The sequence below is a fragment of the Leuresthes tenuis genome, unplaced genomic scaffold (genome assembly GCF_036924035.1).
Source record: "Leuresthes tenuis unplaced genomic scaffold, fLeuTen1.0.hap1 SCAF_6, whole genome shotgun sequence".
NCBI classification, from domain to species: domain Eukaryota; kingdom Metazoa; phylum Chordata; class Actinopteri; order Atheriniformes; family Atherinopsidae; genus Leuresthes; species Leuresthes tenuis.
Genome location: NW_027325360.1, coordinates 23,125,597 through 23,143,775, shown reverse-complemented (window position 1 = coordinate 23,143,775; position 18,179 = coordinate 23,125,597). Strand labels below are relative to the sequence as shown.

General features: G+C 40.1%; 1 protein-coding gene across 2 annotated transcripts; it reads right to left on the bottom strand.

Moving 5' to 3' along the window:
• Positions 1-3,991: 3,991 nt before the first annotated feature.
• elmod3 (ELMO/CED-12 domain containing 3) lies at positions 3,992-15,064 on the bottom strand. Of its 2 annotated transcripts, none has more exons than XM_072388286.1 (13): positions 14,999-15,064; positions 12,560-13,336; positions 11,817-11,888; positions 11,639-11,713; positions 11,490-11,559; positions 11,173-11,241; positions 9,983-10,071; positions 9,571-9,694; positions 9,341-9,463; positions 8,979-9,109; positions 8,668-8,744; positions 8,433-8,560; positions 3,992-7,815 (listed from the first exon to the last, which is right to left on the bottom strand). In XM_072388286.1, exons 2-13 carry the CDS (start codon positions 12,659-12,661, stop codon positions 7,565-7,567), a joined length of 1,311 nt encoding a protein of 436 aa, XP_072244387.1. In that variant the 5' UTR covers positions 12,662-13,336; positions 14,999-15,064; the 3' UTR covers positions 3,992-7,564. The 2 variants fall into 2 exon arrangements, with proteins under 2 accessions (XP_072244387.1, XP_072244388.1); XM_072388287.1 differs by lacking the exon at positions 14,999-15,064 and adding an exon at positions 14,907-14,998.
• Positions 15,065-18,179: the final 3,115 nt, after the last annotated feature.

Here is an 18,179-nt window from a genome sequence, read left to right as displayed (position 1 = left end):
TGAATTTTCAGTGTCCTCACGTAGCAACTCTACTGGATTCAGAAAATGTAAACAAATCATGAACTTGACACACTTAAAACTAGTTGGGATAAAAGCTTATCTGCTGTTGCTGTTGTCTTCCTTTCAGTTACACTTTTTAATCAGTTTGGAACTGAAAATACCAATTGTTACAGTTTTACAAGAGGAATCCTGGTCCATTCTTGCTGAACACAACATTTCAGCTGCTTAGCAGACGGTGGATGCTGTTTCCTGATTCTCATTTTCTTGATGCTCCATTCATTTTCAATTGGAGAGCGATCCAGACTGCAGGCAGGCAGGTGAAGCACAAAAACAAGCTGTGTCTATGGAGTAAAGTAACTCATTTGTGAGTTGTAAATTCCAGTTCGAGCCTCTGCATCAGTGGTATCTTCACAATATGCAAGTCATCCATGCCATGCACCCCTATACATTATCAAAAGGTGGCTTTGGCATCTTTTACTAATAACAGTCTGGATAGTCTTACTCATCTTTTTCCATGTAGAACAAGATGTCAGATTCTTTTTCCAAAAACAGCTGTAACTTGGACTCATCTGACCACAGAACGTGAGCCAGCTGCCTCTCTGTCCATCTGAGATGAGCCTGTGCCCTTGAAACTCAGCATTTTTCTTGTTCAGAGGTGGTATGTCTTCCGACTGACGTAATACAGTTTCACTTTATGTCTCTGCATACAGCAGTAGCCCGCGTGGAGTGGCAGTGTTTTTTCTAGGTATTTCAGAGCACATATGGATACACTAATCAAGGTTTCCAATCAATGATCCCCCTGAGGGTAGAAAACTACGGTTTGGCTTTTATGCCTATGAGATTTCTTCATATTCTCTCAGTTTTTCAACAATATTATTCAGTGGAGATGCTGAAAGATCAAAGTTCTTTGCTATCTTGCCTTGAGGAATATTTTTTCTGACCTGAACAGTTATCCTCTGACTGAATTTGGCACAAAGTAGTGAGCAATGAATCATCCATGCCTGGAAATATCAAGCCTTTGGTGGATGATCCTTTTACACCCCCAGCTGTTGCACTCCCTTGCAGACTCTTTCAGAGAGAAACATAATTCTTGAGAAAATGTTACAAAGAAGCATAATTTTCACACAAAATGTACAAACTCTCAGTTGAGTCAGTTTGTGCTTTATCCTGCTGATTTCAAATGAGAAAGTGAACTACTCAACATCCTACAGAGAGGACAAGAAATCACCACACACAGATTTATCACTCAGAGACATGCTGATGTTGTCACAAAGCGCTGTAATCATAACACCGCACAGCCCACTGACGTTCAATCAACTCTGCTCAGGCAGAGGCAAAATCTGGAAGGATTTTAAACTCAAACTGGGACAGACATGCGCACACAAACACCAACCTGCAAAAATAATTTTGCTTAGACTGTCGGACTGTGAGCCCAGTAAAATAGTACTGCTTTTAAAAGAAATAGACTGTGGAGGATTTGATTTTAAGAAAGCTATCAAGTTGTGCAATCATATCTTTGGAGGATATGACTACGGCTGTGAAGAATGCAGCTGATAGTTAAGACTACAGTGAGGTCAAGCAGAGGCCTTTTCAGCTGCCAGGGATACAGACGCACTGAGGAGCGATCTGGGGAATGATTTTTTTCAAACTATTATTGGTCTTCTTATCATTACTATTATTTTAACCAAAGCTATTTGGCAACACAATAAAAACACAGGAAGAGAAAATTCACACATTTGATAAACTGATGTTGGCCAGTTCGCAATAGGAAAAAAGTGCCAAGTCTTATGATGTGGAAAAACTATAAATGCCTTTATATTGCAAGCAGATGAAGAAATACAATTCTGACCTACTTTGATTCTACTTAAGGCCCTCAATGTTATGAATTTACAAATGCATTTGTCCTCATTTTATAAAATAATGTACAGCTAACTGCTTACTTTCTAAGTCATGGTACATAAACACTTGTGGTTAGCCTCTAAAATATGGGATACTGTCATTGATTAAACTATCATTCATGTCAATACAGCCAGTGGCTACAGAATTAACACAGACCCTCCCAGATGCAATATTTGCATAAATGTACTTGTTCTGTATCAAACTACTAATGTGGACCTTTTATTTAAAATCCTACATTGTCCTGCCTCTCGTACTAAATAATCATAATACTTCTACTTCTGCTGTACGAGAAGGAACGTGTGCACAAAAAGTTGTTATACAGTCACAAAATTATTTCAAGACATTTCAGCATTATTTTCAGCACCCAAATCACTGACTGACAGTCATGGAGAGAAGATGAACAGTGTCCGCAAGTAAAGCCAGGCAGCACTCACACGTGGTTTGATTAGGTCTGCAGTGGTTACAACCAAAATCACAAAACTTTATAGACTTTGGCGTTAATGGAACTGGCATCACACTTATGCCGTTCATGTGTGTAAATTCCCATATGTCAGCATAAGCAGAGCAGTATGTATATTAAGTGTCTGTGCACACAGCCTCGAGCCGAGCGTCAGGAGCTGTTGGGCAGGAAACAATGACATCAGAGAAAGAGAAAAAAAAAAAAAAAAAAAGCAGAGTTGGGGGGGAGGGAAGTCAGGAGAAAAAGTGAGAGAAAAACGCAGCAATCCAGCAGGCTCACTAGGTACAAATGGAAACAGTTTTATACAACTCCATCTTGCTCTGCTGTCAGCCTTCTCACAGGGCCTTGACACTCCAGTTGGATATCTGATACGGGACTGATCTCTGTGCTCTACATTATTAACCCTTTTAAGTGCTCCTGAGTGAAAATGTGTGCTTCACTCCTCACTGCAACCACTACACTTTGTGGATTAAATGAACGCTTCAGCAAGCTCAGACTGCACAGAAAACCATAGGCAGGTATATATAATAAAAAAAAAATGCTCACAAAACTGGAATTTGATTCACATGAGTAACTGAGGGAAAAAAAAAAAAGATTCCATTCCATGTGTGCCGTGATTCAGCAGGTCCATCACATCCCACTCATCTGGCTGTGGGATGGCAGCCACAAGTCTCATTAAGCACAGATGTAGAAGCACGAAGCATCAAGATGCCTTCGTAAGCACCCAAACCTTATCGACACATGATCAAAATCTCCTTTGACTGATTGGTTTTAAATATCTGAAGTGGGCTGGATCACAAGACGGCAGAAAAAGATAGCGTAGTGTCAGCAAAAATCAATAGTAGTGATGAAAAGATGAAAGGCTGACTGAAAGGCCTCCGATTCCCAGTCAAAGAGCTTCTCACAGCCTTCAAGTGCGACTGCCTACTGCTGCTCAGTGGAATTGAGAAAGCACCGGAAGAACCTATGAGGCTCAATAAATCTTCTAAACGGATGATTTAAGATGTTTTACTGAGTTGGCTAATTCTGTTTTGAAAACCAACTCTCCCATTTAAAAAAAAAAAAGATCTACTTTAAAAAATGCTACTCAACCCTCACTGAGCCGACTGGTGTTGGTAGATTCTTTCTTTATACGAGGTTCATTAGCAGCATCATCACATTAAAAAAAAACGTGGCACCAAACAGACTAAGTCAAAGTGTGCTCTCTGGTGGCTGAAAAACTGAAAAGCTTAAGGCAAGCTAGAAAACAGACATCCTAGCTCCTACTGCATGCTCCTAAATCTTTTAACATTTCAATGGACAAAATAGACTAAAATTCAACTAACCAGTGATTATAAAAATAACTGGAAAATATCTAAATATTTCCTTTAGGAGCTGAGAATTGTTTAACATATAATTGATGCATTTTCATGTTTATATTTATGTGTGCATCAAATATTTGGAAAAATAAAAAATTTTCTTGAGGTATTATTCTATGTCTACTGGTGCTTTCACATTTTGTCTGATAAGAGTGGGTGAAATGTTTTTAGTATGAAAAGTTGTGTATGTGCACCTTTGGTATGCTATGTAGCATAATATCACATTCAATGAGACAAAGTCATGGAGGACTGAGTGATTTGACCGAGAAACATACAGCTTTTAAACAGCATTTATTTAGCTTTCTTCATACAATACATTTAATGTATAACAGCACATACTGTATTCTGAAATAACTCTGTATAAAATAGGGCTTCTACAATCAAGGTACAGTCATAAAATGCTCTGAGGGACATGACAACGGCGACAGTAAAACACCTTCATATAAAGCGCAGGATATTGAGAGAAGTGATTGTATTTGCTGAGCTGCTGCTGTGGGAAGCAGAAGTTCAGGCCACAGCTCTCAGAGCATCTGACATCCCGCAAGAACCCGTTTATTTTAGTCATTTTTTTCCTCCTTTCTTTCTTGGTTCTGGTTTCTCAACTGAAGAACCCCCAAAGATGGTCAAAGCATAAAGAATATGATTTATTACAACAGCTGAAATTAAACGCAACTTTTGGTAATATGAGAATAAATCCGGCCTCGTTTGGATACTGAATATATATCAAGGTGAGAGCATACACAGCATCATGACTGCTAGTCAAGCCTATATCTTTACAATCGTATGTTAAACTGTTTGCGACTGGTGCCGTAAGGACAGGATTGGTTCTCTGTGTTTTCCAGACATCGAACACTGAATCACAGCAAGGGTATACTGTACTATCACTGAAGCCACAAGAAAACCAGCTTATTTCAACATGGTAAACATCAGCCAATTAAAGTTGTTTTAAAAGGAGCGCGTGGGCCTATAAAGTGTCGGTAAGTAAACTACACATAACATTGAGCAGCTTTTTTGTTAGTCTGCCATTATGTCGAGCTTCAGCTTGGGTGAGTACGCATCATCATGTAACGTGTCCAATTGGTGTGCGAGAAGGCCTGGGTACGAAGAAACAAAGCGTCTGACTGAGAGGCCAAACAAACATCAGGAGAGAGAAAAGAGATTTGTCTCAAGTCTTGAGGTAAGCAATGTTATTTCAGTATAATGCCCTACAGACAATCATACAATTACAATCATTATTTCTCTATATACAAACTTCCTGATTTACATACACTGTACTGCTTTCTCAGTTTAAAATGTAATAAAACTAAATATGAGATTATATCAATGGTGCAATTATTCTTGAGGGAGGAGGGAGATCTGACTTCACAAAGCCTGTTTCATGATCTGGGCGATAATGGACATTAAAATATGGCTATTGAAGATGGCCTGTTTCCTCTAGCATACGTCACACATACTCATCAAATATCTACAACAGTGCAAATTTTCCTGATCAATCAAAAAAAAAAACAACAAACAAACAAAAAAAAAAAAAAACACTTGAAAACAATTGGCATAACTACATCAGCTCATTCTTTGAAGCTATGTTGGTGGAGGACAGAGATGGAGAAGAACAGCTTCTATCAACTAAAACCTACATGCCAGTGTACTGAACCAGTTCTTTAGGCTGGCATGTGTTATGGGTAGTGTTAACTCTGCATGCTGCATTACATGGATGCAGGAAGTCTACCGTGGCACGATGGCTCAAATGAAAGACAAAAGAAAAGGAAGAGAATAAACCAGCGCTCTACCCCCACATGGTTCCACTGGATGCAGGCACCGAATTAGCCATCATGTCTTAGAAGACAAGTTTGAGCTCAATAACACGTCAAGCTTATCTTTTCAAAACATACACTGTGCCACCTAAATGTGTCTGCCGAGTGAGGCTTAAGAAAACTATGAAATGTATGTGCTATAGTAGTAACAGTTTGCACACTCATTGACACTACATACTGTAACCGAGACGTGACATCAACAAGCTTTACGAAGAGGAGGCGGCTATAGGATGCTACAGTACTAGTGCTACCTGAACATGCTACAGATTGAGACGACGACGACGATGGGAGACGGTTTCACGTGACCACAAGGAAAGAACCAGCTTTGCTAAGGAGCGGTACCCATTTCAGGCCACAGAACCACTGAAACCACCTGCGTACAGAACAAACATCTGATTTAAGACAAAAAAAGAAAAGAAAAAAATAACGTCTTTCGTTTTAGCATCAATATTGTCCTCAAAAATGTTATGTACCATTTTTAGATTCATTTAAGTACCATCTCTGCAGCTTGGTGGATCAACTGCTTAGTAAAGCTGGCTTATTATGTGCAAACGGAAAGCACCCCATCTGTAGTCAGTTCCTGTCATATGACTCACAAACATACGCAAAAACATTCGCTTGCACAAGTGCACAAACCCTGAAGTTAAGAACGATTTCTATCATCACACAGCACTAGTGTTTTGATTATCATAGAGAAAGAGCTAGAATTGCATACTGTACCACACATCTCCTACATCTCCTAGGAGAGGCACCCTTCATTTGAATCAGCTCAATCATTGTCCACACACACACACACACACCCACACATACCTACCTACAAGCCAACACACTCACACACACACAGGAATAAATGTTTAACTGTTAAAAAAAGAAAAGAAAAATACAATAAGAAATTACAATCACATGCTTTATAACGGAATGTAGAGAAAGCTCATACCAGACCTTTGGCTTCAGCTGGGACCAAGCCAAGCACACATACTTAGTTATGAAACATCTCCTTTGCTTTAGCCGCAACAAGCTGAGAAGCTGGACACTTGTGATGGAATTAAAGGATGTTAAAATCCTTCTCTCTGTCACTAAGCCATCAGTCTGATAAAAAGAAAAAAACAAACAATCTGAGGTGCTTTTACACATTAGTTATGATTCAAGGGACAATGGTCCCTTCAGAAAGGACTTTATTTGTCATTCTTAAAAAGGACTTAAAATATATTTCCCAATAATTTTGGGAATTCTGGACCTAATCTATCAGACCCCTGAAAACAGACACCAGTCGTTCCGGCTTCATCTCCATACATCTGGGCTGAATGTTCATTCATGTATGTTGCTCTCTAATAGAGAATGCGAAGTGATTAAACCTTCAAAGCAAGAGGCATCCAAATTCTATTGCATATGTTTCTGGGGACAATGTCTACTAGCAATTTCTATTCCCTGCCAAACTGTAAAACTCTCTGGGTTTGCCCATCTTCTTTTCCCCCACTCACACTGACAGAAAACTTAACAGAGCGCTCTAAATTATCCCGAAAAATGCTGCTCTTAAGAGGCATTGTTGGGGATAGAGAGAAGAAATAAAAAAGAAAAGCCACCGTTTGCCGTGTTTAACTCTCTGCAATGTTAACGTATTGTGACTGAAAGATCCTCTGAACACAAATGTGTACATTTTGGACTTCTAGACAGGCAGAGTTTGACAACGAGTTTGGCAGCTATTGATTTGGCTTCTACCTACACAGAAAAGTGCAAATATTCACTTTCTTTTCTTGTGACATCTTTTCACGTGACTGTTCACTGTTTAAAAAATAAATTAGAACAAAAATCAAATAGAACTCTGAAAGATATCCGAGCTTAATCTGATCAAAGTGCAGCACCCCAGCATCAGTGGAAGGAGTAGAAGTGTTTGAATAGGTTCACATAGCAGGCCCTAGATAGAGGACTTGTGGGCTGTTCTTCTAGCTCTGAGAAAGCCATTCGCTTAACCAGTAATAGATACACTCACAGACAGGATAGCTCTTACACACCCTCACACACGCACAGAGTCTAGCTTAGATGAGCCTGGCCTCTCCCTCCATGTCTGGCGGTATATCACACACTCCTGTGAAGTGCATCTCCTTTCCCTTGCTTCCCTGTCCCATGCTAGCTCTGGCCCCTCTCTCCCCCAAGCTGGGAGAGGGCTGCTGGGCCTGAGGGTCTGGCGACGTCCCATGGGGGATTCCACCTGCCCGCCTCTCTTTCAGGAAGACCTCTAGTCGGCGCAGCATCTGCTTGGGGTTCTTTTTGGCAAACAGCTCCACTTCTGCGGGTTAGAAAACAGAAAATGTGGGATACATGCAGGGTTCACAGCCTGTGTTTATTATGCAGAGCGTACTTGTACCGCTTAGATTCTCATACTTGTGTTTCAAAAGGAAGCGCTTAACATTTTGGAAAATATATACTTGCTTGCTGACAGCTATCATAGATAAATACCAATCAGATGTAGGTTTCAACCATGAAGCCAGAAGCTTAGCTTAGCTCAAAGACTGGAGGCAAATTGAAATAGCTAACCTGAATCATGTCGTACAAATGACAGGTTGTACTTTACCAGTGGCTATGAACAGGACTCTCTCTAAGCTGGACTTCGACATGTAGGTTTTATATTTGGGCTTTTTAAAGGAGATTTTGCCACAGAGAGCCAGGCGAGCTGCACGGTTTCCAAACTTTTCTGCTACATCACATTTATGAGGCAGCAACAAGATGGCAGATGTTCTCAAAACAAGTAACTGAACAAACACAACCTTTAAGGAATGACATTTTAGCTGATATCACTAAACAAATAAATAGCTGTGCTTATTTATTACACATATTCACTTATTCAATATTGATTTAAGTGACATTTCATATTTCAGGTTGGTAATACTAAATCGGTTTCTCTACCTTTAAGTACAAAGCCGGAGTCAGCAATGGTCTTCTGCTGGGTCTTCCACAGTTGGAACAGGTGCAGATACGTGGCGACGTAAAACTCATTGAGCACACCGACCACTTGCTGACGACGGTTGCACTCCCTGCCGTGAACAAAGACAGACAGACGGATACTAACGGGCAAAAAAAGAGCAAGGCACATACAAACATAAGATACAGCGCAGAAAAAAGGAGGGAAAGTGTGACTCACTTGGACAGGGCCTCCTCTCTGAGCACTTGCAAAGCAATGCGGGTCATGTTGATTGACATCACACTGAATGGAAAGTTCTACACCAGAGACAATACACAAGTCCACAAGAAATTGTTTCCGAGAACATCATTGCTGGTACATACTCGTTTTGTAGCAGACTTTATTCCTCCTCATCTTTCTGACTTATCAGTAGAATCTGATTTCTGATCAGTTATCCAACACAAACATAAACATAAATTAGTATGCATATGATTTGATGACTCAGCCACGACCAAACCGCTTTCGGTGGGTATTTCATGACTTGGTGATACCTGTGTGGGGTGTTGTGATAACTTGTAGATATCTCTAGCCAATGGCAGAGTCTCTGGGTCCATTACAAAGTACAGAGTATGCATCAGTCCAAGGAAACCGGTGCCACGTAGGTCAGTGGCTGGATCTGTACCTGCAGTGCAGAGAAACCAGCATACAACATCACTTTGGTGTGAGTGATGTCAACAGTTTTAGATGAAGAGGCCAAAGAACCGTGCATTTCTGTTGTTTAATGCCTTATTTAAACAAACATTTAACAGTTGAACCAAATAATCTTCAGCATTTCTAACAAGCAAAGGCTCTCATTTTGTGAAATTTGAGCATAGTTAATGCTGCGTTTATACCAAATGAGTTCATGTCTTACCCTGAAAACCGATGTTTTCCCAGTGTGCACCATAGCGAGGACAGTCCAGCCTGCTGCCAATCAGCCTTTTATAAATGGTCTGCAGGACACGCATGTGGACTGCTTGGCTGTTGTCCACGGGGCCTAAAAACACAGACAAATATGCAAAGAGAATCTCAGTGATGGAAACGCTCATGAGTTTTACACCTGGCTGCATGATTACACAAACAGACCCACATACACACACTCACACTGTGCAATGGCAAAGACAAGATCCCTCTCTTCCAGGAGTTCCCTGTGCAGTCGTGGAGGTCCAAAGAGGAAATGCGTGATGGCGGCCAGACCGGTCCTGCGAATAGTTGGCTGGATGTTCTTCTACAGATGGCAGTGGGCACAAAAAAAACCTAAATATCTCTTTACAATAACAGTCAGAACCACCAATAAAACTCTTAAGCAAATCCAGAAGTGATTAACTTAATTTTTTTTTCACTGTTGAATGTGGGCACACTTTTCCAGCAGCTGGAAGCCACTGCAGATGAAGCAGTCCTCTTATATAGACAATAGTTTCTCTCACAGATTAGTGAACACAGGTCTTTTCTTGAAACAAGGCTTCATATCACTTTCCTTTGTTTCAATTTGCTGCAGTTATTTTGCATTTCTTACCAGCAAGTCCCCAAGGTCTGTGGTCTGGAAGTACTGCAGGGCTTCGTTGAAGGAGATGAGCGGGGTTGGGTTCGAGTCCTCAGTTAGAGCTGTTTGGGTATTACAGTTATTTTTTTACAACATCAACAGTGCCATGAAACACTTCAAGTACCCCTTGTTGCTGATGAAGCTCCTTTAAAGCAGTAAAAGATTGCTTTGAAAAGAATGACCCTTCATTAACGTTTTTAGCGATATTTTCTTCTGTTTTTAGCAATTTCAAACTAAAGAAAAGATAAAAAGGTGAAGAATCCAAAGCAAAAGTTTGGTCTGAATGTATTGACACAACCCGAGGGACAGTCGGGGTTGCAGCAAACTGTGGATTTTCAAGCGTGTTCAGGATCTGCATCGCAGATGGAGAGGCACTCCATTCATGAAATTCTGCATCCTAAATATTTTCAAACAAACCTAAGCTAATTGTAGCCAATAAGATCAATTATAAATTCCTCAGTTCCCAGGACATGCTTCCAAAATGCATATCTGAGGGGGGGAATATAGGCTTTGTTTTTTCCACTCTGAATGACTCTTGATGAAGGGCAAATGTGTGCTGGTGCAGCAGTTCAATGGAACAGAGCACTATCACTGTGAAGTCTGTCAAATCTTCCTGCTGGTCTTCAGCAGTCAGACCGGGTTTTGCTTTTCTGACATGCAGTTCTCAATCAGTTTTCTTGGTGTTCTTGACATCAACTCAATATCCACCATCCCTCTTAACTGCACTTAATCTAAAACTTACATTATGAACTGAGGAAGTTACTTCTTAAAAATTGTTTGTTATCTTTTGGCATCTCTCCTGCTTTATGGTCTTCAAATATTTTAATTTCCAAAATTGTAGCCAGCTGCTTAGAGGAGCCTGTGATTGTCGTTTGTTGGAACAAGGTTTTAGAAGTAAGACTATAAAGTCTAGAAATTTACACCTCGTGGCCTTTCCTAGTGATCACTTTGAACAAGCTACAGTCATAAAAATGAGACCTTGGTAAGTAATTTCTGAGCTGAAATTAATGTTTCTAGTTCAACTTGATACCACAAACTATTCACGGTGACAGAAACTCGGCCACAGCACAGGCCAAACAAAAAAAAAAAAAAAAAAGGGGGAAGAAATCTTTGAAGTCAACTTCCTTGCATGCAAACAGGTGAAACTGCAAGATGCATCAGACCTGGCTGGATGTTTTCCAGAGCCTCCCACTCCTGCCTTGCCTTTTCCAACTCCGCATTTTCACTTTCTTCTGTAAAGAGAATCACACATGAGGTAAGAAAAACCAAGTAACTCACTGGTCTCATGTGCTGTCATACACTAACATTTACTGCAGCACCTGACCAGGAGTCCTCAAACCCTTCAGACTGCCTCTGAGACACTGTGCATCCTCCAAACAGACAACTGTCACTCTTTAGTGAGAGGGTCTGCTTGAAGTGCCTGATATACACAAATTCATGTTGAAAGAGGATGAGAAAAAGGAGAGATTGTGCATGTTACCTGCCGGCTTGGGCTGGTCCCCTCCTGCTGCCAGGGTCTGAAGAAGACCATTCTGCTTCAGTGCTGAAATCTGGACAATTAACAAACATTGGATTGCATCACATTTGAAAGGGCCCAGCTGTAATATACTACTATTAACATTTAGTTACCGGCAGGGATCTGAGAGGTGCACTGCCATTCGTGTGGTCTCTGCCATTGTGACCCATTACCACTCCATTCATGACCTGAAAAAAAAGGGTCGGCACAGACAATGTCTAAACAGCAAAAAAAAGTCTTCCCAGCAACATCTAATTACAAAGGATCAATTAGAAGTGATTTTTAGCTCACAGGCTTATGGTTGGAGTGTCCATTCGTGATCTCCTCTAAAGGTTTATGTTCATGTGACAAACCATTCAGACCCTAAAAGAAGGGCAGAAAAGCAAAACAGATGCTTAAAACAAACAAACAAACAATCTATAAAAAGTTGACCTTCACTCATTCAAGAAATGCAGAGCACTTTCATTGCACACATTTCCCGCCTAGAAACTAATGCAAAGTTGTTAAAAACATTGAGTATAACAAGCAAAATATGATCTTAAAACATGATACAATGCTTTCTGTAAAGGCAAATGTATGAGAGCAATTTAAGGATGCACACACGATTATCCAACTTTTTACTAATGCAGCGTTACACAAGGGCAGAGGGCAGGGAGCTCGAGATTATGTTATGGCTACAAAACAAAGCAAGGGATAAGGGTAAATGCCCCGTCAGCTGCCACCACAGAAACATGCCAAGCAAGCTGGATCAAAGATTAAAACTAAAGCAGAGAGACAAGAGTTGACCTTAGGACTCGAGTTTAACCCATGCCATAAAGTGCTTAAACAAATTAGCTTTGAATTGTTTAACATCAAACAGGACGAGAAACTCTACCCCATCAAGGTGACACCATCAGTATGGCTAAAATTGCCGTTTCTGTCCCAACAGTGTTAAGTTACTGGGAGTCCAAACACTGGAATGAGATTAAAGCTAAGATGACAGGAAAAAAAAGAAGAGGAACAAGAAAGTGGGTGGGATGAAATAATGATATTACCTCGGTGTGGGATGTGACGTCAATGTCTTCTTCCATTGCATACAAGCGTGCTGGCTGCTGAGGGCGTTCCTGATTCTGGCCTCTAATGGCTTCTGAAGTCATGAAGTGAGATTGGTTGAGGAGCTGAAGCAAGGGCCACCATGGTTTCTGTAGTGCACACTTGTCGAGACTATGTCTATGCTTTTCTCATCTTCCCCTCACATATGTAGTCTTCTTAATGTCCACAGTCAGCAGTCAAAGATTTCATAAATCTTTCACTGAAATCCATGTTGTGCACATCAAATGATCATTTTCTTATAATAGCTGTGGTGGTGTGGTTTTTCATTGAAGTCTGATTTTTATCAGCCTTGACTGTAGAGTAATGTACAGGTATCGGTCTGTAAGAGCTGACAGGGGGAAATGTTTATTCATCAATACGCAAGTTTCCTGGAAACCTGCCTCCTTCCTCTCTTCCACAGATCAGCCCCACTCCTCTGCCCTACCAGAGGTATGCAGAGGCTGCATAATGACATTGCTTCTCTGGGCTGGGTTCTCCCCGTCCTAGACACTTCATTACTTTGGCACTTAAGACAAATCCAGTCTGCACCAGATGCAGGTACAGTGGCAGATTAATTCACTTGCACCAACGCTGTGTTACTGCGAGTCTTCAGCTCCACTTGAGACAGCAGTACACGTCCAAAGTGAAAAAAATGCAAATGTCCCCAGAGATGTGGGTCACGGAAAAATAAATTCTTGTGGCCAAACTTTCGAGGATGGGCGTGCAGAAGCACGCAATATCTGAAAAGTAAAGCAAAAACAATGATTACACAATATAAATAAAATAAATCAATTAATATAAGTATATGAGTGACACAAAAATAATAAGTCACAAAAATGGGGGCAAAACTTTGAAGTATGGATAAAAAAAATTAAAAAACTAAATCAAAATGACTCAGCTACGTCAAGTGCACACAATACTATGACAGAAGACGTAGATACACTTAAACTGACTGCAGGCATTGGCTAATGTTACAAAAATACTCCAATACAAGCAAAAGTAAAAGTGTGAAAATATTGGAAGCAAAATTATTAACAGAGATACTTTGATGATGCATTCGTGGCATGTTACGGTTGGAGCTGCTAGAGGTGGAAGTTTTAAATACTTCCCTCACACTTTCTAAATACAGAAACGCCACATTAATCTGATGGTTCATAAGATAATTAATGGGAGAGGAAATACGAGAAAAGTTGTGTTAAGAAACCAAAGGAAAAAAAGCGTATAAATCAGTTTCTGCGACTTTTCCTCTAAGCTTTGGTTTTATGTGAGACATAAATTAAACCATGAGCAATATCTCATATAGAGCAGCTGCTGGAAAAAAAAATCTGCACACTCTTCTCCTGAGATATTAGAGCCCAATATAATTAAATAAAAAAATACACATAAATAAAACAGTAGAAGACACTGGTTAAGTCTTTAACAAAGTGTTACTTTCTGTATTATCACTGCTTAAAATGGTCATCCATGCATAATTGCAACACATCAGAGAAGTACCAGCACCTCAAAATTGCACAAAATAACTTCAATGATTAAGTAAATGCATTTGGTTTCCATCCAACCCCGCAATTACGTGCATTTTCATCCCACACAAGCCAAATAGCTTCAAACGTATTACTTGCATTATTGTCTTTGAATTATATTCTTGATAGAGCAACCTATATTCCATTGTATAATATATAAAGTAAATGATCAGTCTACTGAGATACTATCCTTTTCATACTTTCATTTTAAGACCACATTCAATCAATCTCTTACTTTATTGGGTTTTTTCCCGACGTCATATTGCTACTTTTACCCATACAACGGATCTTCATACTTTCTCCTCCGCTGTCTGAACCCCTAAAAGGTAAACTGAAGTCAAGCTCTAAAGAGTACACGCACAGTGCTTTTTAAAAGTAAAATAAACTATCAAAGAAGTTAATTTGCCTAAGATGACAGTTGACTACAACAACACATTACCGCTATGACAGCAGCCCACCGTCAGCTAGCAACCAGTATCTGTAGCAACCGACAACCTAGCAATACGTCAACTAGAAGCCCCGCTGGCACAAACACAGAGTGACAGCTTTATCTCGAAACGACAAAAGAAACGACTGCCTGTGTAGCGTGCAAGTGAGCCAAATAAAAACTCTAAACAATTATTGTAACAACAACTACAACGTGCAGTTAAGTAGTCAAGACTCAGTTACCTTGGCTAACACAAGAAAAGCCAGCTGCCAGGCTAACTAACGGGCTAGCAGAAGCTCTATTGAACTGTAACGGAGATAGAGTCAGTCCCAAATCCGACAGCAACGCACGAATAAAACCTACTTTAGTCTTTGGGGTCAGTGAAATATGTTGCAAACATCGCGTGGCATTGCATGTCCAACCCAACCAAGCGACATGAATCGTTTTAAAAGTACCTCAGTTTCTGATTGTTTCTCCCTCCAATCTCAGCTTCCCTTCCCCCGTTCAGTGGCCACGGTAATTTCAAATGCATCTTGGGAATTGTAGTTTCCTGTTCAACACTAGTTTCATTACGTCATTGCTTTCTCTTGCACAGGTTAGATTATCCAAGAGCAGTGATGATACTTTCAAAATCATTTAGAGCAGATTGTTCCTCAGGAGTTCAATATCCGTATGAAACGTTATTCCCAACAATCTTCTCCGTGAGAAGCTTTCTGAGTCTGTGTTAAAACTATGGTGGCTCCATCCTGCAAAACTGATCTTATGTGTCAACTGCTGTTTAGCATCATATCTGTGATTTGTTTGCTGTTGTTTTTTTTTTGTTTTTTTTTTACAAATAATAAAAGCTGAATAAAAATACTTCAAGGATGGGGATTTCATAATTTATGCCAACTTTGCTGTCAGTCTCGTGCTGAATATACAAATGTAATTTTCTTTTCTTCTGCTTCATGGAACAACTGTAGCATCCACAGGGTACAATATGCCCGGTTCCCACGCGGGAACTACTTTCTCCTGGAGAAATAATGCTTCTATCTGTTTGCAGTATAATCTGTGACCTCTAACCTCACCAGACATGGGCTCCTCCTTCACAATCGTCCCCCATGTATGTATCCAAAAGCGAGTGCGGCCTGATGGGGTCTGTAACACTAGATTTGGGAAAAGGCTGTTCAATTCTGTAGCGCCACAGGATCCAGGACCATGAATTAAAAAAAATGATAAAACTGACAGCTGGGTTATAATGGTTCTTGACAAGGTGTCGATGAGAGGCCTAGTTTTGAAAATTTTGTTCCAATGTTCAGAATTTCCAATGGTCTCCTACCATGGCTCTTTAAAAGTTATGAATACTAAAACCTGTGTGAAATTAAAAAATAAAGGCATTTGACGCTGTCTTTTTTATTTTGTTTTTGCTCCAGATTAAAGTATTTTTCAGTGCAAAGAATCTTTCTTATACTTCACGTGTCTCTCCAAGCCTGAACATTCACTTCAAATTACATTCCCACAAAAAACACAGTACATCTATTTGCTCTTCCCACAACACTGAATACAGGTTGCTACAAAAAATATGTAACAGTAGCTAAACCTTCACAATACACAATTCAGAATACTCCCAGTATTGTATTCTCGTATTTGTTCACAAAATTTCTCAAAGAACAGAAAGAGGGTTTGGGACCAAAAAACCTGCAAGCTCCTGTTTCCATCATCACAGATAATCCACTTTTCTCAAAAGACAGTCAAGAGGATCAATCTTTTCTCTTTTTAAATTTGAATATAATTATTCTATGATAGCAATGATTACTTCTTTTGATCCAGTCTTTATATTGAGCTTTCAGTATCACGTGTCTCTTGTAAAGCTCAAGAATGTGCGTACAATTTCCTCAGAAAAAGAGCTGTTTGGAATTGAGTTTCAGACACTGAGTGAAAAGGGTGGAAAACTACGAGAGAAAGAAAGACAGAAAGAAAGAAAGAATCAAGGCTGTCACCAGTGCCAAGGATTTGATATGGCTGCCAGATAGCTTGTTTTGTCTTCCTTGTATTATTACACAGCTTATATACACTGGATAAATTTCCTTTTCCTATTTCAGGATCAGAATTTTCTCCTCTTTTCTCATTACACAACTAATGGAACAAGATCTTTTCATGGCATCACTTCACATTACATCTGCGTATGCTCAGATGTTGAGAAATTTCAAGCAGATGTCAATTATTTGCCTCTGGAACATTCTTTTAAAGAAGGCATTACATAAGCCAGTTCTTGGAGCCTTTTTGCTGAAATGTGAGTTTTGTGACTCATGCAGGGAGTCGGGATCAACCAAACTGGGCATTTGTTTAAGGCTGGATTTTTCAAAAGGTTTATGGAAAAAGTGAAAAATGGCTACCCTCAGTGCCCAGATTACAGTCATTTCTCTTCCTATTTAACCTCAGAAATGTCCTTCAGGCTTTGGTAATATGACATAATTACATAAATCTGAAGGAGGACAGATAGTCATGTGGAAAAAAAAGTGATTCCTCTTTCAGTTCCAAGAGTTTGATGTATCTGATTGTTGAAACACATAAAATAAAAAAAAGTCTTGTCCTTTCCAGGTCTTGAAATTAGCTACATACAATCTGAACAACCTCTGAACAACAATAACACATAAAAATATTGCACAGTGTTATCATGCAGAAGTAGTGTGTGAAACATTAAGCACACATTTACTTTTTTATAAGAATTTGGAGGGCAAGTGGAAGCTAATTAAATGCACTTAATCATATTTGTAATAACCATCAGCAAGTGTGACCACGTTCCAGGTTCGATTCCCGGCTGGGGCCTTTCTGTGTGGGGTTTGCATGTTCTCTCCATGTTTGTGTGGGTTCTCTCTGGGTACTCCGGCTTCAAAAACATGCATGTTAGGTTAATTGGTGTTGCTAAATTGTCCTTAGGAGTGAGTGTGAGCGTGTGTGTGGTTGTTTGTCTCGTTTGTCTCTGTGTGATCCTGTGAGGGACTGGCAACCTCTCCCGGGTGTACCCCGCCTCTCGCCCAGTGATGGCTGGGATAGGCTCCAGCCCCCCCGCGACCCTATAGTTGGATTTAGCGGGTGTAGAAAATGGATGGATGGATGGAAGTGTGACCACCTCTATGAAAGCAGAAGTTTAAATAGTTCACTGCTCTCAAGCATTCAAGTGCGTTGACACACGTATGGCTTATAAATTGTGGCTCAGTTCTTGTTAAACAAATAACCACCTCTGTCCTTCAGCTTTACTCATTCTGGCCTTCTACTTCCAAGAAAATGAGCTGTTACAAAACATTTTGGATCAAACAGAACTAGACGAAATTGACCAAATGTGATACAGCTGGTAATAATGGAGGACAGATTTCCTGTTTGGGATGAAATCCACTGTTACTTGATCACAGGGAATGTGCTGCTGGCTCATGATGAACTGCTAGCTGGTGGGCTCCTCACACCAAACACCTGCTCATTCTGGCAAACGGACAGCCTGAAAACCCATCAAGGAGTAGGAAGACATTTATTTTAAATTAGTTATTTTTTTATGATCTGCATTTGAGAACATTTGACTTTATCCAATTTCCTCCGCGTCAAAGTTTAATCATTGCACAATTGTAGAGCCTCTCCCAAGACAAGTTTTAAGGCTGCTGT